Source organism: Rhinolophus sinicus, linkage group LG10 (assembly GCF_036562045.2).
Source record: "Rhinolophus sinicus isolate RSC01 linkage group LG10, ASM3656204v1, whole genome shotgun sequence".
Classification (NCBI taxonomy): Eukaryota; Metazoa; Chordata; class Mammalia; order Chiroptera; family Rhinolophidae; genus Rhinolophus; species Rhinolophus sinicus.
Window position 1 is genome coordinate 90,044,455 of NC_133759.1, and position 27,619 is coordinate 90,072,073.

General features: G+C 44.0%; 1 protein-coding gene and 1 long non-coding RNA gene across 6 annotated transcripts in view; one reads left to right on the forward strand and one right to left on the reverse strand.

Moving 5' to 3' along the window:
* Positions 1–608: 608 nt before the first annotated feature.
* On the reverse strand, positions 609–13,198 carry LOC141567293 (uncharacterized). The gene is made up of 3 exons (XR_012489846.1): positions 12,911–13,198; positions 11,035–11,204; positions 609–2,949 (listed from the first exon to the last, which is right to left on the reverse strand). It is a non-coding gene; the product is annotated as an uncharacterized LOC141567293 (long non-coding RNA).
* Positions 13,199–13,306: 108 nt separating this feature from the next.
* Positions 13,307–27,619, forward strand: part of SLC36A1 (solute carrier family 36 member 1) — a 217,532-nt gene continuing 203,219 nt past the window's right edge. For 4 of the 5 annotated variants that reach the window (XM_019734297.2, XM_019734300.2, XM_019734295.2 and 1 more), the window contains exons 1-2: positions 13,307–13,443; positions 25,123–25,270. In XM_019734297.2, coding sequence (XP_019589856.2) covers positions 25,128–25,270 — 143 coding nt within the window. In that variant the 5' untranslated portion in view covers positions 13,307–13,443; positions 25,123–25,127. Of the gene's footprint in view, positions 13,444–13,471; positions 13,688–25,122; positions 25,271–27,619 lie in introns of those variants that run through there. The other variant, XM_074313807.1, reaches the window with a different exon arrangement.

Sequence of the window (27,619 nt, forward strand, 5' to 3'; positions counted from 1 at the left end):
CATCTCTGACTCTGTAAGAACACAGAATCCTGGAGTCTGGTGAGGCCTGACAGACAGCTCTAGAACAATGCTTCAAGAGATACCAGCCACGAAAAGTAACACCACTAACATCTGCTTGTAAACAAGATGACCTCCAGGTTACCTACAGCCAATGGGTCTCCAGGAACCTCTGAAAGTACTTTACTCCGGGGACAGGGAGACACTTTCCCAGCCAGGGGAGGAGTGAGGGGACGACCTTTTCTTGGGAGTGAAGAGACAAATGGGGTTACCTGTGCTGCTCAGACAAGGGAGCCCTCAGGAGACAGAGACTACCTGAAGAGTTCACATGCAGTATCTTTTCCTCATTTTGCTTCTGGGTTTTGAACAGGAAAAACAGTGGCGACTATTTCAGTTCAACCCTTTGGCATGCAGCAGGCTCCGGGTCCACTAACACTGCTGAGGGCTTGGAAACTAAAATGTGCCTGTATAAAGTGCTCTGAAGCTTTGTGACTCAGTGTGGTCAGAGGACAGCAGCATGGGCCTCATGTGGGGTGAAGGATGCAGAACCTCAGCCCCGCCCCCGCCGCCGCTGCCCCTCCCCCACCTCCTGAATTAGAACCTGCATTGTAACAAGGCCCTGGGTGGTGTGTGTGCACGCTGGAGATTGGGCAGCGCTGCTCTGAAGTGCTGCTGACGCTGCTGCTCTGAAGGCCACGCTCTGCAGAGCAAGTGCTTCAGGGCCATCACCCCCATACTTGGTTGATCATCAAAATCAGCTAGGGAACTCAAAACACCCCACAGAGTCCTGGATTCCAAATTCCAAACATTCAGATCCAGCACAGCTAAGGCAGGGCCTGGGGATCTGTTATTAAACAAGGTCTCGGGGTGATTCTGGTGCTCAGTCAGGTTTGAGGAAGATAACAGCTTACTATTTAGCAAGTACTTACTATGTACCAGGCAGAGGCCTAAGCACTTTGCATGTATTAATCCGTTTGAGTCTCACAACAGCCTTAGGAGATAGGTACTAGTATTAGTCTCATTTTCCAGATGGGAAAACCGAGGCAAAAAAGTGAAGTAACACCAAAGTTTGAAATGGTGGAGCTCTAAGTAGAAGTCAGGTAACCGGCTCTAGAGCAGGGTTTCTCATTCTCAGCACTATTGACATCTAGGGCTGTCCTGTACATTGTGGGATGTTTAACAGCAGCCCTGTGTTCTGTCTTCTAGTGGCCAGTAGCATACCCCTTCTAGTTGTGACAACCAAAAATGTCTCCAGACATTGCCAGGTGTCTCCTGGGGGGCAAATCACCCTCTGTTGAGAACCACCACTCTAGACTCTATACTTGTACCCTCTAAACTCACTCTACCTCTGCTCTAAAAACCACTATGTTCTCAACAGTAGTTTTACACTACATGGCCTAACAAGGGAGGAATTATTAGCCCCATTTTAAAGCATGACTTACCCAGGGTCACACGGCTTATGAGTTGCAAAGCTAGCTGAAGGCTAGAGGTGGACTCACTCAGTCTTTACTCCTGATTTCTTTTTCCTTTCTTCAAGGCTTGCCATGGATGTCCATGGGATTAGCTACACAGCAACCCTCATTCCTTACGTGACCTGACTCCTCTGTATCAGTTATGATTTCTACAGGTGCTTCCCCTAACTACAGTTGATTGGTTCATGGGTGGCACCTGACCCAAGCTGAACCAATGAATTCCTTCCCTGGATTTTTGGGAACAGATAGACATGAGCGCAGTCTCCTTCTGATGCCTCAAATGGTAGAATGTAAAACTCGAGAGCTGTGGACAGAGCTGGTTGCATCAAGAGAAAGAAACGGAGCCTACAGAGAGCTAATCTGAGCAGAGGTATCAGAAGGAAGCCTGAGGTGGCCCGACTCCCAGGTTTGCGCTGCTCCCAAAGCCTGACTGCCTCAGGACCCTTCTTGGGACTTGGTTGTCCCATGAAAGTTCCAAGGATCTTTCTCATACAGTTTCCTTTTGTTCTCCAATTACTTTTATATTAGTTGAATCAGAGTTCTTACAAGTTTCCCCTGGTAACAAAACACCTTCTTGTTGTGAAACAAACAACAACAACAACAGCAAAACCCCTTCCCAGTATCAGTAACCTGCACCTAAAACTTTGATGATCTGTGGAAGCATACCAACTGATAATTAAGTTCCTATTATTTTGAATAGGAAAAGCTTATGTCACATGACACATCAACCGCAACATTGAAAAACATTCAAATTTTTAAACGCAACTAAGGCGCAGTAAAATATCTGTATATCAGGAACAACCTGTGATGTTAGGGCTACAAACGTTTACAGTGTGATACTGAATGCAGGTTAACACGGTTGTTGCAAAACGTTGCTTGGTCTACAGTGACACCTTTCACATCCTCTTTGGGAACATTTGTTCTGCTTTCCCAGCTGTCTGTGTGGGATTCTAACATTTGACTAGGTCTGGAATGTGAAACAATGTAAGAAGAGTCTCAAGCCATTGCCCATAGATGGTTTTGTTGAATCTGTTGTACTGAGTTTGGGAACATAAAATATAAATGTTTCCTATATAAACTTTATACAGAGAAGTTGTAGTAGGAGAGATCCATTCATTCTATGAAGTTTGCACATTAAAAAAAATAGACAGTCTAATAGGAAAATGGTGAAAGGTAATTTTCTGGGTGCCCATCCTGTACGTAGGTCAAACAATACAGACGTATATAAAAAAACACACCCTAACCTGAAATGTCCCTCTCCAGAGGAGACCATCTACTGAGGCAGTGGCCTGGGGTGGGGAACTTGTCTGGAGGGTGTGCTGTAAGATGGGCAGGAGGCTTCCCATCTTGAGGACGGTGGTCAGCACAGAGGTGAAGGCGGGGACAGTGGCACCAGGAAGGCCAGGGCCCACACCATCCAGATGCCGAAGTCCAAGGTGGGTGTGGGGCCAAGTCTTGAGCCGCTGACTGATTTGACCACCTACAGATAAGAAAGGATTATGTGACCCTCAGCTGCCAGTTCCTGTCCCCGTGTCCTCCAGCCTTTCCTGCCACCCTTCAGCCCCCAGCAGCACCAGGACACTGGAGGTTTCCTCTGCCGAACATTTCCCTTGCCTCCCAACCTGCCCTTCGTCAGCCTTCAGAGACAGTGCCCCCCAAACGAGAGCACAGCACCCAGCCCATGTCTCAGTACGGTTTATCACAGATTGTAATTTTTCACTAGCACGATTATGGCGAAGGGTTTATTGTCCCCACTGGAATGTAAGTTTCCTGAGGGCAGGAACTTATCTAGTTGCTCATTACTGTATTGCAGCACCGTGACCAGCTCATGGCCGATAATCAGTATGTCCCGAGAAAAGGCGATTTTGTGGTTGTGCGAACATCACAGAGGGCACTTACACAAACCTAGATGGTACAGCCTGCTACACACCTGGCTAGAGGTAGGGCCTATTGCTCCCAGGCTACAAACCTATACAACATGTCACTGTACTGAATACTGCAGGCAATTGCAACCCAATGGTATTTGTATAACTAAACATATCTAAACACCAAAAAGGTACAGTAAAAAGATAAAAGATAAAAAAAGGTACACAGGTATAGAGCACTTACCATGAATGGAGCTTGCAGGACTGGAAGTTGCTTTGAGTGAGTCAGTGAGTGAGCGAGTGGTGAGGGAATGTGAAGGCCTGGGGCATTCCGGTACACAGCTGTAAACTTTATAAACACTGTGCTCTTAGGCGCCACCAAATTTATAAAACATTTTTCTTCAATAATAATTAACCTTAGCTTACTGTAATGTTTTTACTTTATAAACTTTAAAATTTTTAACTTTTTGACTTTTGTAATGACACTTAGCTTCCAACACACACTGTGCAGCGGTACAAATTATTTTTTATATCCTTACTCTATTTGCTTTTTTCTATTAAATTTTTGTTTAACTTTTAAACCTTTTGTTGAAAACTGAGACACGAGCATACACATTAGCGCAGGCTGACTTCCACTCCACATCTCGTCCCACTGGAAAGTCTGCAGGGGCAGGGACACGCAGGGAGCTGTCATCTCCTAGGATAACAAGGCCTTCTTCTGGAATCCCTCCTGAAGAACCTGCCTGAGGCTCTTCCTGAGGAGCTGTCCCTCTTTTCAGAAATATGTCCTTGGTGGTTTGCTTGGTTTGTGTGTTTCTTTCATCACCGATTTGTTTATCAGCAGATAATGCTCCGTGAACATACAAATGAAAGCCTTTCGGTGTTGGGGCCCATGTTTACAAAGGTTTTAAGGAGCTTGTTGAGATCTGTAAAAGCTCCTGCTGAACCCTTCACTGTGAATTCTCTTGAGCATTCTTCCTTTTCCTGCAGTTTCCTTTTCTCTTGCCTCTTCTCCAGCGACGTGTTGCTGTTCCAGCTCTGACCACGTCTCATTGTTCAGTTCCTCAGGAACCCCCTCTAGGGGTAAATCCATGTTGTCCTCACCCACATCCAGGGAAAGGTTGTTGGCCATCTGGGCACAGCCTGGTTGATTTTTGCCACCTCTTACCCCTAGCAAGCCCTTTGCATTCATGAACGAACCTCTGGAGTGTCTTCTTCCAGATGCTATTCAGGCACTCCTTGGTGACATCACCCCAAGCCCCAGCAAGATTCTGGACGGAGTCATAGATGTAGTAGCCCTTCCAGAACTGGATTAGGGTCTTCACAGTGTTTTCCTCAGTTTCAGGCAAAGGTCCTCCTCACGGAGGAGGCCTCAAAAGCTACTCTAACTCTACGATCCATTGGAGAGAGAGAAACCACTCAGATATTGGGGTGAAGATCACCAATAAAGTGAGGATGGCCAGGAGCGTTATCAACCATAAGCAAAATCTTCAAAAGTATATTCTTTTCCAAACAGCACTTCTCCGTTTTGCTGGCATAGCAATTCTGAAGGGCACCTGGGAAGAGGAGCTGGGCCGCTCATGCCTTCTTATTGCTCCTGCAGCACTGACAGCGTGTCCTTAGGAAACGCTTGAAGGCCCTGGGGTTCTCCCTGTGCCAGAGCACAAAGGGTTTCAACGTGTAGCCCACAACCCTGCCCCCAAGCAAACTGTTATCTTGTCCTTACGAGCCTTGCAACCTGGCATTCTCTTGGCCTCCTTATGGATGGAAGTCCTTTTAGGCACCCGTTTCCAGAATAGGGAGGTTTCATCCATGTTGAGTATTTGCTCTGGAAAGTAATTTTCCTCCACAGTCAGTTTATCTAGAGTTTCCAAAAATTCTTCAGCTGCTTTCACATAAGCACTCACAGACTCACCACTCACTTTCCCATTAGGTAATGAACGACAACTCTTGAATCGTTTACACCATCCAGGGCCAGCAGTAAATTCAGCATTGCCGTTGGGCCTAGCCTTTTCTTTCAACACCACAAACAAATGCTTTGCTTTGGCTGGGATGGTCATGGTGCAGAGAGGGCTACACGTCTGTGTCTGGTCTTCATTCCTGGTCAGCAGAAGTTTCCCCATGTCTGATTCAGGCCCTCCTCATATTTTTGTTAGTCTCGTTGCCTTCATTGAAACAGATCCTCGAACAACTTTTGTCATTTTATTCCTGGTCTTCATGATTGCAGCTATAGTGGCCTGGGGCATGCCTGACTGGCGAACAATAACCATCACTGATTTTTCCACCTCCGTAGCCCGAAATCCCTTTTAATTTCATTTCCAGAACAAGTATTCAATGTGGCCTCTTACGGGCAACATGAGCAGCGGATTTTGTATTAGCTTAGGGACCATGATGAACAAAACAACACGAGATTAAATCAAGCACAAGAGAAAGTGATACAATCAAGAGAGCAGTAGACACGAGATGTGTGAGGCTGTGGCTGGCGTCACCCAGCACACTGTTTTCCAGCAAACTGTTTTTGTAAGTAGAAAGCGTACACGCTAACATAATGATAAAAAGTATGGTATGGGAAATACACAAACCAGTAACATACTTGTTTATTATCATTATCAAGTACGATGTACTGTGTACATACTTGCACGTGCTGTACTTTTACACCACGGGCAGCACAGGTGTGTTTACACCAGCACCAGCACAAACACACGAGGAACGCATTGCACTGAGATATCACAAGACAGGCATTTTTCTGCCCCATGTAATCATATGGCACCACTGCTGTATATATGGTTTGTTGTTGACAGAAACATTGTTGTGTGGGGCATGACTGTTATTTGTTGAATGAATGAATGAATGAGTTGAAAGAGAGCATTTAGGGAAATTCTGAACAGAGACAGAGAGATGGCCAGACACTTCCTTTTTTTTTTTTAATAAAGATTTTGTTTTATGATGCCAGAAAATATTTATGGTTAAAAATTTAGAAGACCTGAAGAAACAAAGAGAAAGTGTCAGGAGAGCCAAATTATCTCTGGAAATTCTCTTTGCAGCATTGTTTATAACAGCGACCACATACAACAAAATAGAAATAATTCAAATATCTGTCAATAAGGAGTTGGTAAATAAATCATGTACAATGAGTCCACGATATATCATTAGCAAGAAAGAAAAGTTAAATGGCAGATCAATATCATAGTTTGAAATAAAATGAGTATTATATGTGCATATTCTAATATTCATGAAAAAAACCCTGAAAAACTATTCACATAACTTTTAGTGGTATGTTTTTGCAGTAGGGGAGATTTATGGGGAGCTGTAACTTGACAATTACTATATTATTGTGCGATTTTTCTTTAAGAAAGAGCTATATTGCTTTTGTGTTCTGAAGGGGGAAAAATCAACTGTAAAAATTAAAAAAATGAAGATAAAAGATATATATCTGTAGATTCATTTCAGAATCTTCAGAATCTGCTGTTAATATTTTAGAGTAGATATCATATATATTTAGACATATGTATATATATGCAAACATATATATTTACAAAAGTGAGACCTATTTGTACACAGTGCTTTGCAGCAAGCCTTTTTTAAGGCCTATACTACTTAAGTTTCTTCTAGCATTAGGGTTTGAAGACCTATTTGCTGAAAATATACACCTAACATATTTATTGGGCAGTTACTTCGTTTTAATAGTTCCAGAGAAACTTTTCTAGCCTCAGGGAGCTCACAGGCTAATTACAGAGATACGGATACACAACTATATTCAAGGGAAACTATATATAGCAAAAAAAAATGGGGTTGACTTGAGAAGGGAAAAATACGGTGGCAATTCCGCTGTGTGTATCAGGGAATGATACCCAGAGGGGTGGGCATGAAGGATGGGAGTGATTTAGATGGCTGGAGCTGACAGAGTGGAGGAGGGAGGACATTGCACGTGGGAAGAACAGCGTGAGTAGGGGCTCAGAGGTGGGAAAGGACTGGATATATCTGGGAATAGTAGGTGGCTCAGATATGTTGGGCATAGGGCACATAGAGGAGAAGTGGGACGACAGGCTGGAGGGTAGGAGGTGGCCAGGTCACCCAGGGTCTTTTGAGCTAGATTAAGGTCCTGAGACTATGTCCTGTTCCATAGGGAGACCTTGAAAATTCTCAAGTGGAAAAGGTGTCCTCAGTTTTCGCTGTTGCTGCTCTGAGGGGAGGACCTGGAGGTGCCAAAGCAAAGGCTGAATTGTTGAGGCTTTCACTCACGTGCTTGCTTTGGAGGGAGCTGCCCAGGCTCAAGCTGGGCCACCTCTTGCTATCTTGTATTTCTGCTCCAGCGCTCTGCTCTATCTGTTTACGGTTATCTGCCAGAAACCCACAGAACACATAGCAAGAGCCCTGCTGGCCCACAATCAGAAGAACACAATGTACCTGGGCGTTGGGAGGAGGATACGATCTGCTACAAAAAGAGGGGAGGCAGAGAGAAGATGGGGCACCCGGCGTGCTAGCATCATCAGCCCCTGCCTCACTTCTCTTACTTGGGTGCTTTGCTACCCACAGCCGCAGGTAGGACACCTTGTGGCAGCCTCAGACCTTCTCCAGCTCCAGAAGAAACAGGAACACCCTGGCAGGCTCATTCCACCCATGTCCCGGTATGTGTCCAGGCAGAACCTTTGCTGTGTCCAGGTAGTTATGGAGTCAAGCGGGCCTGCCTTAGTCTCCTTCTCCCCTTATCTGCTGCCCAATCTCATCTGCTTGGAGAAGGAAGGCTCAGCCCGCCTGCAAATTCCAACTGACTTGACTTGGACACCCAACACTCTGCTCAGAATTGGCCACCAGTCCCCCACGGGATGACTCTGCTTCCATCTTGACCCTCCAATCTATGCTGCACAAAGCAACCAGAGTGGTCTTTTAAAAATTATTGATTCTTTCACACCTATTTAAAACCCTAAGGGGGTTTTCCTCTGCTTTTGGAATTACATCCTAACCCGTGATTTGGCACCTGCTACATTCCCATCCTTTCCTGTCACACCCCTTCCTCCTCATTCTGTATGCTTTGCCAGTTTCTGGAAGACTGAGTCGTCCCCACTTCACAGCGCTTTGCTGAAGCCTTCCTTAAAATCGTTCTTCCCACGACTCTGCAAGGGGTTGGCTCTTACATGTCCATCAGGTCTTGGCTTACCCATCACCTCCTCAGAGAGGCTTTCCCTAACTTCCTGTAGCTCTTACCCTAACTCATACTTACATATTTACTTCTTTTCTTATTTATTTTCCATCTCCACTGCTAGGTTGTAAAACTCCATCAATGTAGGGATTGTGTCTATTTTATTCACCCCTATCTCCCTAGCACCTAGCCTGGTGCCTGGCCAATAGTGGGGACTAAATTGATACTTGTTCCATGAATGGGTGAGTGAATTAATGAGTAAATGGGACTTGGTTTCCTAGTGAACGGGCTGATCTTCTAGAAAGTACAGAGTCCATCTGACTTTGAGTCACCGCATGCTGGCTGGCTGGCATCCCCTATGTTCAGGGTCATGAGCCATCTCAGATTGGCCTGGGGCCTCCATAGCCTGGCTCCTTTTTGCTTACAGATACCTTCTAGCTTCTTGGCCCTGGATGCTACAGCCCCTGGAGCTCGAGGGTCTACCAACGCCCATGTCCTACACCCTGGTCCCAGCTTGCCTTAGACCTAATGCTTTTTCTGCCTAGATAGGTCCACAATTAACAGTCAGTAGAAGCAAGTAAAGATGTTTACAGTGTACTCCAAATCACAGTTACAACAAAATGTGGCATCAAAATACATGTCTAGTAAATGACGGCCAGTAAATCAGATGATTGTTAAGAATCCGTTGAGGTCATCCATGCAGAGCACTGAAAACAATGCCCGACACACAGTCATTATTCAGTAAAAGGTTAGCTACCTCTAGCGCGGAACAAACTAGCTGCCCAGACTGTGAGCAACCTGAGGTCGGGGGCCCATCCTCATTGACTTCTGTATCCTACTGAGCCCAGCACAGAGCCTGAGCACAAAGAGCTCTGTAAAGCTTTGCAAAATGAATGAATGAACAAAGGAGGTGTCTTTTTTAATCAACCTCTTAAATTGCACAGGAGGGAAGATTTTGGGAGGAATGAGTATGGTGGGATCTTATAAGGCAGTTCTAAAGAAGGCTGTATACGTGCCAAAGGTCTTTTTAGAAGATAAACTATCATCCGTCCTTGAAGGTTTAAGGGGCCAGTCTGCTTGTCTAGAAGTGTTTGAGCACTAGCTGTAATAGGAAAAATTCAAGCATTTTTTTGGGAGGAAAGAGAATGTTGAACTAAATGGCTTCTGAGTTACAGGACAACCTGTGGTTAAGACCGCAGAAAAATACACTCATTCCAATCCCAGCTTTGCTGCTCCCATATTAGCTGTGTGGCCTTGGGCAAAGCTCTGCCATCTCTGAGCCATAGGTAAAATAGTGAGACTAAGCCCTCTTGCTTAGAGTTGTTGAGAGGGTTAAATGAGGTGCTGAGTATTAAGTATCGTGCAGGCAGCACTTATACCCAGGATTTCTCCCTCGGATCCTGGGCAGGGCAGGGCAGGGTCTGACTCTGGTGCTGGCACCCGCGGGTTTTCTGTCACAACTCTACCCATTTCACAAGGAGCTTTCTCTGCAAGAGCTCACAAGGCAGCAGAGGGAGGAAATGTTCGTTTCCACTTGTCCCCAGAACACCCCCAAGTGAAGGTCAGGCCTCCTGTCCCGGAGCCCTGGGTGCAGTGGGATCCAGTTAGCATCAGTGCTGAGAGAACAAGAAAGAACAAAGGACCCGGGAGAGCCATGGTACCGCATCAGACTCACTTCTGCTTGGGCCAGCCAGGGCCTGGAGACGCAGCCAGGGCCTGGAGGTGGGGCTGGGCCACCTCTGGCTCCTCCAGAATTGCCTCATCTCTCAGTAAAAACACCTGTTTTTGTGAACAGTTTTTCTGCTGGGGGATAATATCATGATGTCATAGAAATTGAGAGTCGGAAGGAACTTGGAGGTCATCTTGTCCTGAACATTCCTGCTTCCTAGCAGGCAGGGTTCAGGGAAGGAAGCGTAAGTGTTTTAGGCAGAAAAATGCCTAAAGACACCCCCTGCAGTCAGTCCCCACCCCACATCTCCCAATCAACCACTGATTACCTTTCTGTCACTAGTTTTTGCTCATTGTATAAATATGATTTGATATAAATCAAATCATATAGCATGTAGTTTTTGTGACTGGTTTCTTCCACTCAGCATAATGAGATTCCACCATGTTTTTTGCATGTATCAGTAGTTCCTTCCCACGATATATGCCACAGTTTACCAATTCACCTATTGATAAATATTTGGGTTGTTACGAGTTGAGCTTTACTAACCTGTCTGCTATGAACATTTGAGTACAAGCCTTTGTGTGGGCCACAGCCAGGACTACAGTGAGGCAAGCTAGGAAGCCTAGTTCACAAAATTTAAGCAGGCACTCACTCTCTTGTTCCTATTAGTGCTAATGCTGCACTTGCACAATCCTGAGAACGACTGCCTTCTTAAATTCTCTACCTGAGGCATCTTGCTTGCCTTACCCTAGTCCAGGCCCTGGGTAAATACCTAGGAGTGGAATTGCTGGATAGGATAAACATGTGTGTAACTTTATCAAAAACTGTCAAATAGTTTTCCAAAGTGGTTGCACCATTGTACACTCCCACTAGCAATGTAGATTTCCTTACCAACATGTGTACTTCCAGTCTTTTTTTCTCTGTTGCCACAGATGGATTGCTTCCAGCAAATATGGCTCATCTGCGAGATTCTTTCTGTCAATCTCATCTTCTTGGGTTCCCTGATTCAAACCAGACTCGGGGGAGCTTTGGTTGATAGTCTTGCTGAACTGTTTCCACACCTGTTGTTGCAAACAGAAGGGATACAGCTGTGCAGTTCTGAGTGAGCTCTTCATCTTCAGGAAAAGACTTTATTGGTGCTTTTCTGAGCTCTGCCACCACTGGGTCCCTTTACTAGTCTCAGAGTTTCTTTCCCATTCTCCCCCACAGCTTCTATCTGATTTTGGCTGCTTTTGTTAGCCCTTACACATATTTTGGTATCTGTGGGTTCTATTTACCTTCTAGCTTTGCTGAAAGTAGAATTTGCAGGGTTTTTCTTTTTTCCTTTTGCATAGTTTCTAGAGTAAAAGAGTCAAAAAGCTTATGTATATACACATCCATTTTGAACTAGAACTCTATTTATATTTCTGAGTAAAGTGTGGGAAGACTTATGTATTTAAGAAAAGTTATCTGGGAACCATAAAGAGGTGTTATTGTATGCTAATTTCTAATTAGGACTGCATGATGATAAGGTTGATACAGTCCTAACAGTATCTGAAAATGATGTAACCTTTTTTCAAGGGTCTCTCTAATAAGGGTGTGGTAGTCAGGTGTAAGAAAGAATCCTTATTTATAGTCAAGGCATCTAAGGAGCAGATTGGGGAAGGCAAATTCCCACTTGCTTCAGAAATTCCAACAGGGAGCTGTGTGGTTCTCACAAAATCTGGTTTTCTTGGGTAAGACTTTAAGAGGAGCCATAGAATCAGTGATATTCCAGGTATGGAGAAGACCTAAAGGGTGCATTCATTGACTTGCTCAGTAGCATTCCAAGCTCAGTTCCTGACACTGAGCAGTCAATAAACTGGTAGGTTCTTCCAGGGAGGGGATTCATGAACTGAGCATGAATCTTTATTCCTTTCTCTTTCTCTGGTGAAATGAACCAACTGGAGTAGATTTTTAAAAAAAAATTATGTTTTAATCATATATAAAGTAATATATGTTTATGAAAGAATTTCAACAGAATAGACAGTGAAGAGTAAAAGTCTTAAGCAAAACAAAGTACTGATATTCATGATTCTCAATTTTAATACCACAAACCTGTACATTTCTGTGTATATTTCTATAAATACATAGTGTAAGGTTTGAAGAACAATACTCATATTGTGGTGACTTTAAATCTTTGGAGAGAAAAGTAAATTTGGGAGAAGGGAAATTTTCACTGTTAATATATTGTCTAATGTTCCTAATAAGAATATATTAATGTATTACTTATATAACTTTTAGTAAATATTTCAACAGCTTATTGAAATATAACTTATACAATAAATTGCATGTATTTAAAATGTATAAGTGGATAAATTTCAACATATATATTCACCCGTGGAACCATGACCATAATCAAGATAGTGAATATATTTGTCACCTTGAAAGTTTCCTTATGCCCCTTAATAATCACTCTCTCCTCTCCTGACCTTATCCATTCCAAGGCAACCACTGATGTTTTCTGCCACTGTAGATTATTTAAAATTTTCTAGAACATTATAAATGGAATATTTTTTCTGACTTCTTTCACTCGCATAATTATTCTGAGATTTATCTATTTTGTACCTGTACCAATAGTTCCCTTTTCTGGCTCAGTAGTTTCATAATTTTTAAAAGTAAAACCTGCTAATAGAAGGAGGAAAGAGAAGCACAGGTAACACATACACCTCAAACATACTGAAATGTTGCCATTCATTTAAAAATGTGGCTTCAAATTTTTAACTCTATTGAAAAGAAAATGCCTTACCTCACAGTCCCATTTCCAGGAGCAATCACAAATGAGTGTAAACTTCTAAAAATTAAAGATAATTTTAAAAAGATGTATTTTTTTATTATTATTATAAAAGCAATATGTGCTCATTGAGACATGTTAAAGAAAACACAGCGAGGGTCAAAACATCCTGTCTCTCATAAGCCCCACTCAGGACAGTGCGCTTGACTCGGGACTCACTGCGCATGCTCCGAGACCAACGCCCCGCCCAGTTTCCTGCTCTCTGTCTCCAGAATGCGGTCCTTCCCGCAGTGGCAGCAGCAGGTCGCCAGGGGGTGCTGCGGAGCCGTGGGAGCATCGCGAGAGGGGAGGAGCTACGGCTCGTATGAGCTTGTGACCGGGGCCTCGCCTTGGGCACCTGGATCACGTGACGAGGTCCGGAAGCAGCTGCGGGGCAGCAAGGGGGATGGCCAGGCGTCCGAGCTGAGGCGGGGTGGGGTGCGCTGCACCGAAGCCAGAGTCAGAGCCGGAGCGGAGCCGCAGCCGGAGCCAGAGCCGGAACCCGAACGGTGAGTCCGCGCGCTGACAGGCTGTGACTGACTGTCACCGCCTTCCTCAGGCTCCACGTCGCCTTCCTCAGGGACGCGCGGATGCTCCGGGTCGGGCACCCACCCGCCTGGACTGCGGGTCCGAGTCTCCTTGGCTCCCCCACCTCAGCTGTGGTACCCGCGGGCACCCCTCCCGGCTGAGGCGAACTGGAGACTCCTTTGGCCCTCGCGTAACCTCCCTTGACCTCCCCGTTCTATCGGACAGGTGTGGAAACTGAGGTCCGAGACGGGAAAGAGCACCCAGACGTCCCCCCCGGGCTCCTGACACGCTTCCCAAAGGGCTCGGCTGTCCCGGGCGAGTCCCCGGCCCTCGGTGGGACCCCTGCTGGGGACTTGCTAATAGGGGGTCTCGGGGTCGTAGATACCAGAACGGCAGGGACCTCGGGAAAGCTCCGGTGCAACCCGCACCCCTTGCCCCCGGGACAGTCGGGGAAATCGAGGCCCAGGAAGGCGTAGGGGCTTGCCTGAAGTCCCCCAGGAAATTAGTCGTAGAGCTGCGACTGGAATCCAAGTCTCCGTGAGCTCCAGCAGCGCTTTGCTTTTCCCCACAATGCCTCCTGCAGAAAACTTGACATGTGAAAAGTCACCCTTTTCCTGTCCCTGTCTCTTTCATTCCTCTCTCCCAACCCCAACCCCCTTTTTTTTCCCAGCTCTGTATTGTCCGTTGCCAGGGTTGGATTGGCTGTGGGTGTGGTTCCCTGTTTGTGTTCAGGTTTTTTCTGCAAACTCATCATTCTGTAGGTTTTGTTTCTAGCGGTCCTGCAATTTTGTGTAAGTGATACCAAAATACGAAATAAGAATCGGAAGATGCGCCTGGAAGGGCAGGTGGCTCCAAGCTGAGGTTGTGGAGAGCCCCCTGGCCTTAACTTGAAGCGCGTCAAGATGGTTGCTTAGTTTTTTCCTGTAGCGTCGGATGTGGGGAATACTGGTTGTTTGAATGCATGTTTTGCAGTCGTCTGAAGCTTGCTGAAATAAGAGAGCAGCCTGGTGAAACGGAAAGCACCGAGATTGGAGAGCGAGGAGATTGTGTTCTAGCTCTGACCCTTGCATGGCAACCTTGGGTGACTCCAATCCTTGCTTGGGTTTAGGTTTCCCAGTCTGTGCAGTGGTGGCCTTGCATCCCTAAGGGTGTCTTTTGCTCTGACATTCTGCGCATCTAGGTCTGTTGTCTATTCAGGGCTTTTTTTCCCCCCCTCCAATATACATTAGTATCTGCCTTGCAACAAGACTTACTCCAGTTGTCCGGGAAGCAGTTTCCCTACTCACCTTATTTCTAGGTTGCCATGAAATCCTTCTGTTCCTTCTTACGTCTGTATTATGGCCACGCGAAATGATGACAGCAGAAAACGATTTTGACTGCCTTTTAGTACTTTAAATATGATCAAGGCCCTCTTTGACTCTTGTCAAGAGACTAGTCTACAGTAATTGTACATTTAGAGCACGTTTTCGACTTCTTGAAGTCAAGAAGTACAGGGACACCGAAGGCTTGGCTTTTTGCTCTGAGTTTGGGATTTTGTCTGGGATGGAGGCTGTATGTAGCAGAGGCGTCTCTGATGATGATACTGAGTCCCTTTGTTTTCTGATTGTGCCCTTTATAATTGCCTGCTCTTGGGTCCTTATTTTCCCTTGACTGTTTATTTGGACTCATACTTGTGGCAGCTTGAAGTGCTCGGCTGTCTTTGTCTATTTTAAAGGAGAAGTTTCCATTTCTTTCGTAATAGTCCAGAGACTACAGCTAGGACCAGTGGATGGAAGTGCCATAAGGGAAGTGGTTTTTGGGTGAGTGTAAGAACTTTCAAAGAGTTAGCCCTCTCTCACTCTCACATTGCAACACAGAACATGGAAGTCCCTGTCACTGGAGCTAATTGTCACTGGGCAATTACTTTTGGTTGTTGTAGATTAGATTATTGTGTTGGGTAGAAGGTTGGACTAGATCAAGTCTTTTTTTAAAATTAATTTCACCTATTTCTCTTTACATTAAAAAAATAAAAATACATTTAAAAAAATTTTATTGGGTAATATTGGGGAACAGTGTGTTTCTCCAGGGCCCATCAGCTCCAAGTTGTTGTCCTTCAATCTAGTTGTGGAGGGCGCAGCTCAGCTCCAAGTCCAGTTGCCATTTTCAATTTTAGTTGCAGGGGGCGCAGCCCACCATCCCATGTGGGAATTGAATCTGCAACCTTGTTGAGAGCTGGCGCTCTAACCCACGGAGCCCTCCGACGGCCAGACTAGATAAAGTTTTAAGTTCTCTCCCATCTCAGAGATGCTATGCAATTCTAGGACTGGACTTGTTAACATGTGGTATATAAAGTAGAGTAGATGTCCCCTTTTGTGAATGTTTTATTTTCCCCCTTACTTCAGATAACTTTTCTCATGTTAAGTACTCCTGCTTTTTCTTTTTTTCTCTTTTAACCCCTCCCCCCCCGTGAGTGCATCTTTACATGTTTAATAGCTCTTTGAGGGTCTGATACTGAAGAGTCATTGCTGTTAATAATATGTTTCTGATTCACACCCTGACTTGACGCAAGATCCTAGAACTGGGTGAGTGAATAGACTTTGCTGTCTGCTTTTGCTGGTGTGATCCTGATAACCCCTTCCAGAAGGGGGGTGACTAACCACTATCACCTAGCTTTTCTCTTTTTCCCCACAGAGGAAACTCATATTGAGTGTGTTTCACTTAATCCAGGCCTTAGAGGAATCCTGAACGGTCCTCCTTTGGCTGGATCTGAGCACACAAATCTAGCCTCTGTGTAATGGGTGTGACATCCAGCGGATGGGACATTCTGAATATGCCAAAATAGAAACCACATACTGCTGCATTTGGTGCTGTCTCTTCTTTTATTTTCCAGACATTTCTCTTGGAAGCCTTGACACTCAGGGCCAGTTCTCAATGACGCTCTCTAATAGGAAATACTCCTCTGTGCTTCCCTTTTCCATGAAGTTCAAGAATCTCATGGCACATAGACCACCATTTTCAGGATGGGGACATGGCTCAGCACACTAGTTTTGGAATGGGGGAAGTATTGCAGTTCTTAATTTGTATAGTGAACCTTCTGACTTCCTGACCTTGAACTTCTCTACAGTAAAAATGACAATTGCTACCATTAATGAGGGTCCATTGTGGGCCAAGCCACGTATTTAATGCCTTTTCCTTCTATCTTCCAAACAGTATTGGGATGTAGGTGTTATTAACGTATTTTCAGATGAGGAGACCGAGGCAGAGGGAGATTAATTGGCTTAGGGTCACCCAACTCAGTTCTGAACTTGTTTATCTTTTACTATGCAGAATGCCCTCTGCAGATGTAATCTTGCCCCAGTTTTGTGCTGAGGGAGATTGTAGGGCGGGCAGATCATTTATGGTGTGGTAGAAAGAACACTGGATTGGAATCTGTGTTGGATTCTCACCTCAAATCTTTAACCAGTTGGGGCCTTGTTTTTCTCACCTCTAAGTGGGAAGCTAGACCTCAGTCTTCTTTAAGTCACAAATGATCCTCTAACATTTAGTGATTTTTGTGATTGTGGGTAAAAAAATGAGCGTGTTTGCCTATTCCTCTCCTCCTGTGTAGAGCCTGCTGAGGTCAGCAGCTGTTTTGTGGCTGCCCTCCCACCAGACTCTTTCAGGCAGGAGTCTCAATTTACGCAGTGTACTTCTGTGGCAGGTTAGGTGGAGTCCTATCAGATGGTCTTTAAAAACAAATGTGGAAGTCAGGAATTTTCACTTTTCTCCATGGAGGCCACACTTAGCAACACGGTCTGTGTCCTTGTTTGTGTCTGTGAATTCCAGCAACAGAGAAGAGAAAATGCGTCTAGAGAATTTGCCACTTCTCTGCGTTCCAAAGTCCAATCCAGTGTCATTGTTTCAGAATAATGGGTGGCACTTTTAGTCTGCATATGAGGTCTGGCAATTAAGTTCACGAACTCATTCTACCGTGTTTCCCCGAAAATAAGACCTAACCGGAAAATAAGCCTTAGCATGATTTTCAGGATGACCTTCCCTGAACATAAGCCCTAATGTGTCTTTTGGAGCAAAAGTTAATATAAGACCCAGTCTTATTTTCGGGGAAACATGGTAGAAAAAGTGCCACATACCTCATTGCCAAATATCACTACAGTAGCTTTCGAAGTACTCCCCTTGGGAAGCTATGCACCAATGCCAGCACCTAGTCCACCCTTCAAAGCCATTTTGGAACTCTTTTTCTGGAATGGCCATCAGAGTTGTTATATTAACCTTGATGTCCTGAATGTCATCAAAATATCTTCCTTTCAATATTTCCTTTATCTTGGGGTAAAGAAAGAAGTTATCGGGGGCTAGTTCAGGTGAGTAGGGAGGGTGTTCCAATACAGTGATTTGTTTACTGGCTAAAAATTCCCCCACAGACAGTGCCGTGTGAGCTGGTGCATTGTCCTGATGCTAGAGCCATGAATTGTTGGCAAAGAGTTCAGGTCATCTAACTCTTTATGCAGCCTTTTCAGCACTTCCGAATAGTAAACTTGGTGAACTGTTTGTCCAGTTGGTACAAATTCATAATGAATAATCCCTCTGATATCAAAAAATGTTAGCAACATCATTGCAACAAGTTTGTGAACTTAATTGTCAGACCTTGTACTAAAAACCACTGAGTTATACCCTTAAAATGGTTGAATTGTATGCTTTTGTGAATTGTCAATAAAGCTGCTAAAAAAATCGAACAGATTTCTGAGCCAAATCTGATTCAACCTGAGCATTTTATTTTTAACCAGTCAGATGACCTTGATTACAGGTAGATTTACATAAAGCACTAAAAAAAAGTATGATCTCATTACAATGGATACACCCCAGGCCTCACCTCCTACTAGAATTCATGGGTTGGTGATATACAAAGGTCTGACAATTAAGTTCCTGAACTTGTTGCAAAGATGTTGCTAACCTTTTTCTGTATCAGAGAGATTATTCATTATGAATTTGTACCAACTGTACAAACTGTTAACCTAGCTTACTATTTGGAAGTGCTGAAAAGGCTGCGTGAAAAAGATGAAAACAACATGAACTTTTCGTCAACAATTCACGGCTCTTGCATCACCACAGTGCATCAGCTCACAGGGCACTATCTGTGAGGGAGTTTTTAGCCAGTAAAAAAGTAACCGTATTGGAACACCCTCCCTACTCACCTGAACTGGCCCCCGATCACTTCTTTCTTTACCCAAAGATAAAGGAAATATCGAAAGGAAGACATTTTGATGACATTCAGGACATCAAGGGTAATACGACAACAACTGTGATGGCCATTGCAGGACGAGTTCCAAAATTGCTTTGAAGGGTGGACTAGGTGCTGGCATCTGTGCATAGCTTCCCAAGGGGAGTACTTTGAAGGTGACCATAGGGATATTCAGCAATGAGGTATGGAGCACTTTTTCTAGGATGAGTTCGTGAGCTTAATTCTCAGATCTCATATATCACCAACCTATGAACTCGAGTAGGAGGTGAGGCCTGGGGTGTATCCATCATAATGAGAGAATACTATTTTTTAGTGCTTTATATAAATCTACCTGTAATCAGGGTCATCTGACTGGTTAAAAATAAAATGCTCAGGTTGAATCAGATTTGGCTCAGAAATCTGTTTGTTTTTTAACAGCTTTATTGAGATATAATTCACATAAGCATACAGTTCAACCATTTAAAAGCTATAATTCACTGTTTTTTAATATAATCACAGAGTTGTGCAACCATCGCCACAATCAATTTTAGAACATTTTCATCACCACAAAAGAAACTGTCCCCTTACCCATTACCCCATAATCCCTCCCAACTCCCTACACCAAACCCTGGGCAACTACTAATCTACTTTCTGTCTATAGGGTTCCCTATTCTGGACTTCTCATATGAATGAAATCACACAGTATGTGGTCCTCTGTGGCTTCTTTCTTAAAATAATCTTTTCAAGGTTTATTCATGTGGTAGCATGTATCAGTATTTCATTTCTTTTTATAATATTCCATTGTATGGATATACCACACTGCATTTATCCATCAGGTTTATTTCTGTCTTTTGGCTGGTAGGAATAATGCTGCTATGAACATTTGTGTACAAGTTTTTCTGTGGATGTATGTTTTCATTTTAATATGTACCTAGGAGTGGAATTGCTGGGTCATATGGTAACTACGAGTATGTTTAGCCTTTTGAGGAACTGTCAGAATGTTTTCCAAAGTGGCTGCACTGTTTTATACTCCCACCAGAAGTGTGAGAGGGTTCCAATTTCTCCACATCCTTGCCAACACTCGGTATTATCTATCTTTGATTTTTAGCCTTCCTGGTGGGTGTGAAGTGGTATCTTATTGTGGTCCTTGGTTTGCATTTACTTGATGGCTAATGATGTTGAGTATCTTTTCAGTGATTATTGTCTATTTTTGCATCTTTGGCTAAATACTTACTCAGATCCTTTGTCCATTTTTAATTGAGTTGTCTTTTCATTATTGAGTTATAATAGTTCCTTATATGTTCTGGATACAAGTCCCTTATCAGAAATATAATTTGCAGAAATTTTCTTCCTTCTATGGGTTGTCTTTTACTTTCTTGATGGTGTCCTTTGAGACACAAGCATTTTTAATTTTGATGATGTCTAATTTACCTATTTTTTCTTTTTTTGCTTTTGCTGTCATATGTAAAAAAACAAGTGCTTAATCCAAGGTCGAAGATTTATGCCTACTATGTTGTCTTCTAAGAATTTTATAGTTTTAGCTCCTGCATGTAGGTCTTTGAACCATTTTAATTTTTGCATATGGTGTATGGTAGAGTTCCAATTTCATTCTTTCGCACTCGGGTATCCAATTGTCCCCGCACCATTTGTTGAAAAGTCTATTTTTTTCCCTAGTGAATTTTCTTGGCACCCTTGTCAAAAATCAGTTGACCATAGATGTGAGAATTTACTTCTGGACTCTGAGTTCTGTTCCATTTATCTATAATGTCTATCCCTATGCTAGTACTATATTGTCTTGGTTACTGTAGCTTTGTACTAAGTTTTGAAATTGGGAAGTCCTCCGTTTTCTTCTTTTCCAAAATTGTTTTAGCTAATCAGAGCCTTTTGAATTTCTATACGAATTTTAGAATCAGCTTGTCAATTTCTGCAAAAAGGCAGCTGGGATTTTGATAGGGATTCCGTTGAATCTGTAGATAAATTTAGGGAGTATTGCCATCTTAACAATATGAAATCTTCTATCCATGAGTACTGGGATATTTTTTCATTTATTTAGGTCTTCTTTAATTTCTTTCAACAATGTTTTGTAGTTTTCATGTACAAATCTTATACCTACTTGGCTAAATTTCTTCCTAAGTATTTCATTGGTTCTGATGCTATAGTAAATAGAACTGTTTGTTCAATTTCATTTTCAGATTGTTCATTGCAAGTGAATAGACATACAACTGATTTTTGTATATTGGCCTTATATCCTGCAACTTTGCTAAACTTAATTCGTTCTAATAATTTTTAGTGGATAATTTTCCATATGTTTACAAGTCTCCCTTCAAAGTATTGTTTAGCTTTTGGTAACTGACACTTCAGTACTGCCTCTTCCTACCTCCTCTTCTTTCTCCTTCCCGACCTTCCCATGTGTCCTGAAAGAGACCTACAGACATGTATAAATGAGATCTCCTTCCCTTGTTGGAGTTGACCTTGTGTAGTGTACTGAATTTGGAATAGAATCCAATGAGCAAATTCTTAAACAGGTATCTTGAGAACATTTTAGTACTTTCCAAAGTGACGTTAGTATTTTCAAAAGTATGAGTCTGATAAGTAGGGGAAAGATGTTCTTAAAGTTTTTATTAGCAGCGGTCTTGGCCATAAATTTAAGAAATGTAAAATAAAACAAGTATAAGGAGCCACTCATCCAAAAGAGCAAAAATAAAAGTGATGAAATCCAACATTGGCAGGGTTATGAAGAGACAGTCGTGTCCATATATTGCTGGTGACTCTAGGTTAGTTCAATCATTTGTTTGGTAAGAACCATAAACATGAGACTGTTCACCTAGTTCTACTCTAAGGATATGACTCAAAAATTAAAAAGTGTTTGTATGAAATCTTTTTAGCTGTGATATAAGCTAGTTGTTAAAAAAAAATAAAAAGAAAGCAGAAGCCCCAAATCCAACAATTGGAAGCTAGTGAAGCAAATTATTACATTAGTATAATGATGGACCATTATATCACAACAAAGCATCGTTAATATGTGCACTGTGTAGATTCAAGGAAGATTAGAGATGAAATAAGTGGAAAAAACCTTAAAATACTGAGAACATTGACAACTAAAAATAGTTTACATAAGGAAAAAGAAAATTTATCCAAGTTATATAAATAGTTTATATTTCAATGCAAGTTTGCTTGAATGTACACTTGAAGAAATAAATAAATGTATAGTGTATTTGCCACCAAACATGCAGACTTTTTCCCCTTAATAGTTCACTCTTTTGGATCGAAATATCTTGAGGAGATTTTGACTTTGTGTTGCTGGGCCACTTGTAATGTATAAACTGTTCATTGTCCTCGAGAGCTGGAAGGACAAGCTTGGCTTGAACTCTCACATATTACAACCCCGCATTTTGATAGTCAACAGGTTCTATTAAAATTTCCCCCATGGCAAGAATTGGCAATTGCTGCAATAGACTTGGAAACCAAGTTTCATCAAAGGGAGCCCAGGGCCAGGGTGACCTCTGCGGCTAGCACCGTGGGGACAGCTAGAGAGCAAGAGGAAGAGGCCTTGGTTGCCGGAAGGAGCCAGAGAAGGAACTCCAGGGAGTGACAGCACCCACCCTCTACGGTGCTTGAATCCTTGCTTAATTATAGCTCTGGGGAGGGTTTCTGCTTGGACTTTTCCGGGGATGGGGAACACACTATCTCCCAGAGCGAACTATTCCATTTGGACAACTCCCTTTGATAGAAGGTTCTTCCTTTTGTCTCGCTCAAGACCTGCCTCCCTTTACTTTCCACCTGCCGATCCTATTTCTGAATGCTCTTTGAGGTCAGAAATAGAACAAGTCTTATCCACAGGACACCTTTTAAAGGCAGTTTCTATACCTCCCAAGTTGCCAGGTCTCCAGGTTGAGCCTTCTCAGTGCTTCCGACCATTCCTCGTTTAGTTGGTTTCCAGCCCTTTCCTGGGCCTGGCGCGGAGCCCTGGCGGTACCACAGTTTGCTGTTGTTGCATTTGTAGTGTGCTGCCTGGAGCAGAATACGCTGCATGGCCAAACCGAACCGTGCTGTACTATAAAATCATCTACCAGGGGTCTGTCTCGTCCTAGTGCAACCTAGAATTGCACTAGTTTGTTTGGTATCTGTTATGATATCATTGACTTCTGTTGAGCTTATTATCAACTAAAGCCCATACAGAGCTTTTTTTTTTCTTTCCCTTTTCAACGTTCATGCAGTTGCCAAGCCACATCTTCCACATCCTGTCATTGCTTCTTGGACTTTAGATTTATAGATGTCAGCCTCTTTTTCAGAGCAGTTTTCTTAGCAGTAATCTGCTGTGGGTTAACTTCAGTTTTTATACCCAACATAAAGAGGCCTCTTTATGGTGTTTGAAGTAAGTTGAGCATGTGTATCAAGTAAGTGGTTTCTTGGTTGATGGGGAGGGATCAGGGAACTTGGCAGGCCCTGATACTGTCCTTTCTTCCGTAATAATATGCGGGATTCACTTGGAAGGCTGTATTCCTCAGATACTTTTGGTATGTTGGATGGAACTAAAAATTAGCTGTTGTTTGCATAAATAATTACATTAATTGATTCCTGGAATATTACAGCTAGAGAGTTGCTGAGAGAGATTTTAGTTCACCCCTCCCCTTTTTGTACATTTGAAAAAAGACCCTAGACAAATAAGGAGAATTGTTCCAAGTTACTAAGCAAACGGGTGAAAGAGGCAGTCTTAGAACCCAGGCCTTCTGACGTACATAGAAACTGAGCTTATTAACTTTTGCATGAATAGCAGCTTTCAGCTACTTCTTAATTTTTTTCCCTGGCCCCTTTATGAGCTTAAGTGCCCGAGAGCTCGATGACTTTCTTGAACTCCCCCAGCATGTGAGTAAATTACACCCTCTTAGATATTTAGCCAAGTCACTGTGGTGAAGCTAGGCGGTATCCTCTCTGGAGCTTCCCAGCCCTTTCCTGGCTTTCCGCCAAGCACTTTCCTCGTGAGAGTACATGGGGTCCACTTCCATTACAGTTAGTGGCAAAAAACGAGGTCATCCTGGAGCCCTCAGGTGCCAGGGTGGGGCCCGATTCTGAAGCGTCACCCGGGACGGACGCGTGGGAGCACTCAGCACAGAGCTATCCCCTGGCAGCCGGTGTTGGGGCTCTGATGGAGGGGTGTTGTGATGGCCGTCTGAGGTCCTGTCTCCTCTCCGGGTCTTTGAGACTCAGGGTGGGCATCCAGCCAAATTCTGGGAGAGAGCCCCTTATACGCAGGCAGTTGTGCCAGACTGCCAAGTGTCAGAAGGATTTCTATCCGTCATTTTTACTGTTCATGTACCTTTTTTCCCTCTCCTGATTGCAGATTCTTGGATGGCAGGAAGTTGAGTCTTTTTCATTATAATACTCCTTCGAGCAACTGGCACTACATTCAGATGTTTCCAAATTCAGGCCGAGCATCAGAATACATGTTTACTGATTTGTGGCTACCTGGCTGTAGCAGAGCGGGTCTCTTCATCTTTGGGGGGTTGGTTCTTCATCTGTAAAATGAGCAGCTGGAGTGACCTCTGAAGGCTCTGTTAGCAACAGTTTCTAGGATTCTGGGGGCCTATGTGACTCCCAAAATGTACCCTTCTTCTTTCACCATCTTGAAAAAAATTGGCAAACCTGTAAAAACAAAAAGGAAGAAGGGTTGTGGAGGGGAGACACTGGAACAAGGCCAAAGGTGAGCCCCTCTCATGCTCCTGGTCTTCCTCTCCGCTGCTTTCAGCTGCCATTTCTCAGTATTCAGGCTGGGTTGCAAGAAAAGAGTCATAGGGTCAGAGGGTGAGAGTCACTGATGAGCTCCAAAGAGTGCAGGATAGGCCTGAGGTTGGAGGTCATGGCAGAGAGAAAGAGACAGTCGTTCGTGGCTCTGGGACCTGGTGGCGAGTTTGAGCAGAACTGGATGACTTGGAGGGGATTTCTTGAATGCAACAAGGCTCTCCATCTAATCAATGCAGAGGAGAAATAGGATGCAGTAGGCATATTCCGGTGCCCGTCCTCTGAGAGCTTGCTCTTGGGAAAGAGGTGGAAAGACAATTTAACTGCCGTTCAAGGTCCAAGAAATTAACGCAAAGGAAGGGATAGTTAATCCTGACCTAAGGAACAGGGTAAGCTTCTCGGAAGTGTCTGTCTGTGTCTTCCCACACGCTCCCAAGCGTGCCTCACCCCTGCTCTGTCCAGGTGTGCTGTGGCAAATTTAGAAACTTACGAGTATGACACCGACTGGAAAGTCTGGGAGGCAGAAGCTGAGTCAGCTCCACCTGCATATGTGGACTTTGCACCTTTTTTACTTTCATAAGTACAGGCACTTGCATTGTACTTAATCCATAGTGCAGCTATCACTGAGCTACTGTGACAATGGCTGTTTCTGTCCCAGAGCCCACCCCGAGCTTGGAGCTCACAGCCCCCACCCCTGGAGGTCTTAGCACTGACCCTGTCTCCCCAGCTACCATGTCCACACAGAGACTTCGGAACGAGGACTACCCTGACTACAGCTCCACCGACGTGAGCCCTGAGGAGAGCCCGTCCGAAGGCCTGAACAATTTCTCTTCCTCCGGCTCCTACCAGCGGTTCGGGGAAAGCAGCAGCACAACGTAAGTAGCTGTTTCTTCTACCCCCTGGGGGAGAGTCACGTTCCCAAGTTCTGCGTTAGTCACACAGTCTCCCTTAGAGTTACTTTTGCTCCCCCATTTTATCAAGTCCCCACTTGATAGACGAGAAGAAGGTATAATGAGGTTGGGCAATTAACAGGGCTGAGATCTGAGCTGCTCTTGGCCGGCCACTCTGTAGTTTCTTTCTTATTCTTTGTTCATTTTAGCTGTGTTGGTCCCAGAAGGCTGGTGCTGAGTAGAACCTGAACATAAGAGAAACATAGAGAGAGAACATTCTCTTTGTTCTCTTAGAACCATGGCTCATCAGTGCCAAAACCTCAAGTGCCTGCCAGCCCACAGGAAAGCCTCCTTTGCAAAGCCTCCCCCAGACTTCTGGCCCTGTCACCTGTAATGGCGAGTTTGGCTGAAGAAGTGGGAAGAGGGAGGAATAACTTCTGCACTTAAAAACTCTCAAGGAGTTGCTAGAAAAGAGATCTGCTTTGCCTTCCCTAAGAAGGGCTTATTGTCTCATCCCTGGAAACGGAATCCCAAGACTCATCAGACTGAGTTTGGTCCTCTCTGGGGCCCCCTCAGTTTGCCCAAGTGTAAGATAAAATTGACCCCGCTGTGAAGCTGTGCTCACTATCTGGTGCTCACCACTCAAATTAGTAGATTCAGGGGAGGATTTTCTATCTGATTGAGTTCGCTGACTCGATCCTTAACCTCAGCAGACCCCTGACATTTTCTGGGGGTTCTGGGATCCCATCTTTTGTCGTCCTTCTGTTTATTCCTCAAGCTTAGCTCTCACCCTTTCTTCGTTCCTTTGTGAGTTGAGTGTGACTTACTGAGGGATCCTTTATGTCCTGGACTTCCACTGTCCCCTGCGACTGCCCACGGAGACCATGGAAGCTTCTCCTGGAGTCATGGTGAAGCTCCCTCTGGCTGCAGTCTCTCCTGGCGCAGGGCACTTTTCCTGGTGAACTAGATCTGGACTGTCCACATGACGAGCCCGTCTCCACCACTAGCTGACGTCTGCTCACAAAGCTTCAGTCTCCACAGCTTGTTTCTCCTGTGGCCTGCTTTTGTAGAGTCCCCCATCTGCTTGCATTGTTAGCTGATGGAAATGATTGCTTAGAGCACAACTGGCAGCAGTAAGGACCATCTTCCCCTGTCTTCTCTTAACCTTTTCCACCCACTTGGCTTCCCCCAGGCAGAAGGAGCTCCATATTGCTGCCAATGACATGTGATTGCTTCCCTTCAGAAGTCACACTCATTATTGTGAAATATGTCTTCTAAGTTTCTCTCTCTATAGTTTCCCTTCCAGTTTTTGCTCCTTGTTCTCAGGCATCAGCTTATCTATGCAATGCTTGCCATATGGTCTAGATTTAAATTTTTAAAGGGACCTCTCTGAAGTTCAAAACCAACCAGCTAGCAACTCCAGGATGGTAGCTCATAGGTTTTATATGCATTGAAGCTAATGCATGCCTGTTAGCTATTCTGAATATCTCTCTTTTTTTTTTTTTTTTCACATTAGTCTACCCATATTATATCCCCTTGTTTGTTGGAAATTGAGCAGACAGACGATACCTTCCTTGGGATTGTGTTGGGATATTTTCCAGGGTATGCTTTCTTCTGAGGGGTACCCTGTCCTGATATTGTGATACAAGATAGGTGACCAGGAAAGCCCATTTGTAAGTGATGACAGGTATCACAGTCCCATCATAAGTGGTCCAGGGAAAAGTGCTCCCTGGAGACTTGGAAGGTTGGTTGAGTACACACAAGTATTATAGAAAACATGCCAGGAATGATTAAGGTATAAGCTGATTTGCAGGACCCTGTTAGCCCCCCTGAATTTCTCATCTGTGAGAAGTATTAGGAACCGGTTTTTGAGCTGGATTCCTTGTCTCTGTGCCTTGCCAAGGAACAAAGTACCTGGAAGTACCTCTTAGCCTACTGCATATATAGGCACACACACCTGGCTCTTCTCGGGGTTTAGGGGCTCAGTAAAAATCCTGAATCAGGTGCAAATACCCAAACACTTCCATGCAGATGTGCTTCGTGAGGTTACTTCCTAACATTTGATGTTATCAGGCTGTTAACTGTTTTGGCGACAGCCTCATTTTACTGCATTGGGCAAATTTTTCTTCTTCTTGCCCAATTGAGTTACACTGTACCAGCTTTGATTGAGCCTTGGTCATTCTTCCCCAGGCTGGCAGACTGAGCAAACAGTTGACTGAAACTGGCTTTCTCTCTGTTATGTGGAGCAGCCATGTGCATAGAGTGGTCTTCAAACCCTGGGGGTTCCCGAGACCATTTCAAGAAGTCTGAGAAGTCAAAACTATTTTCATAATA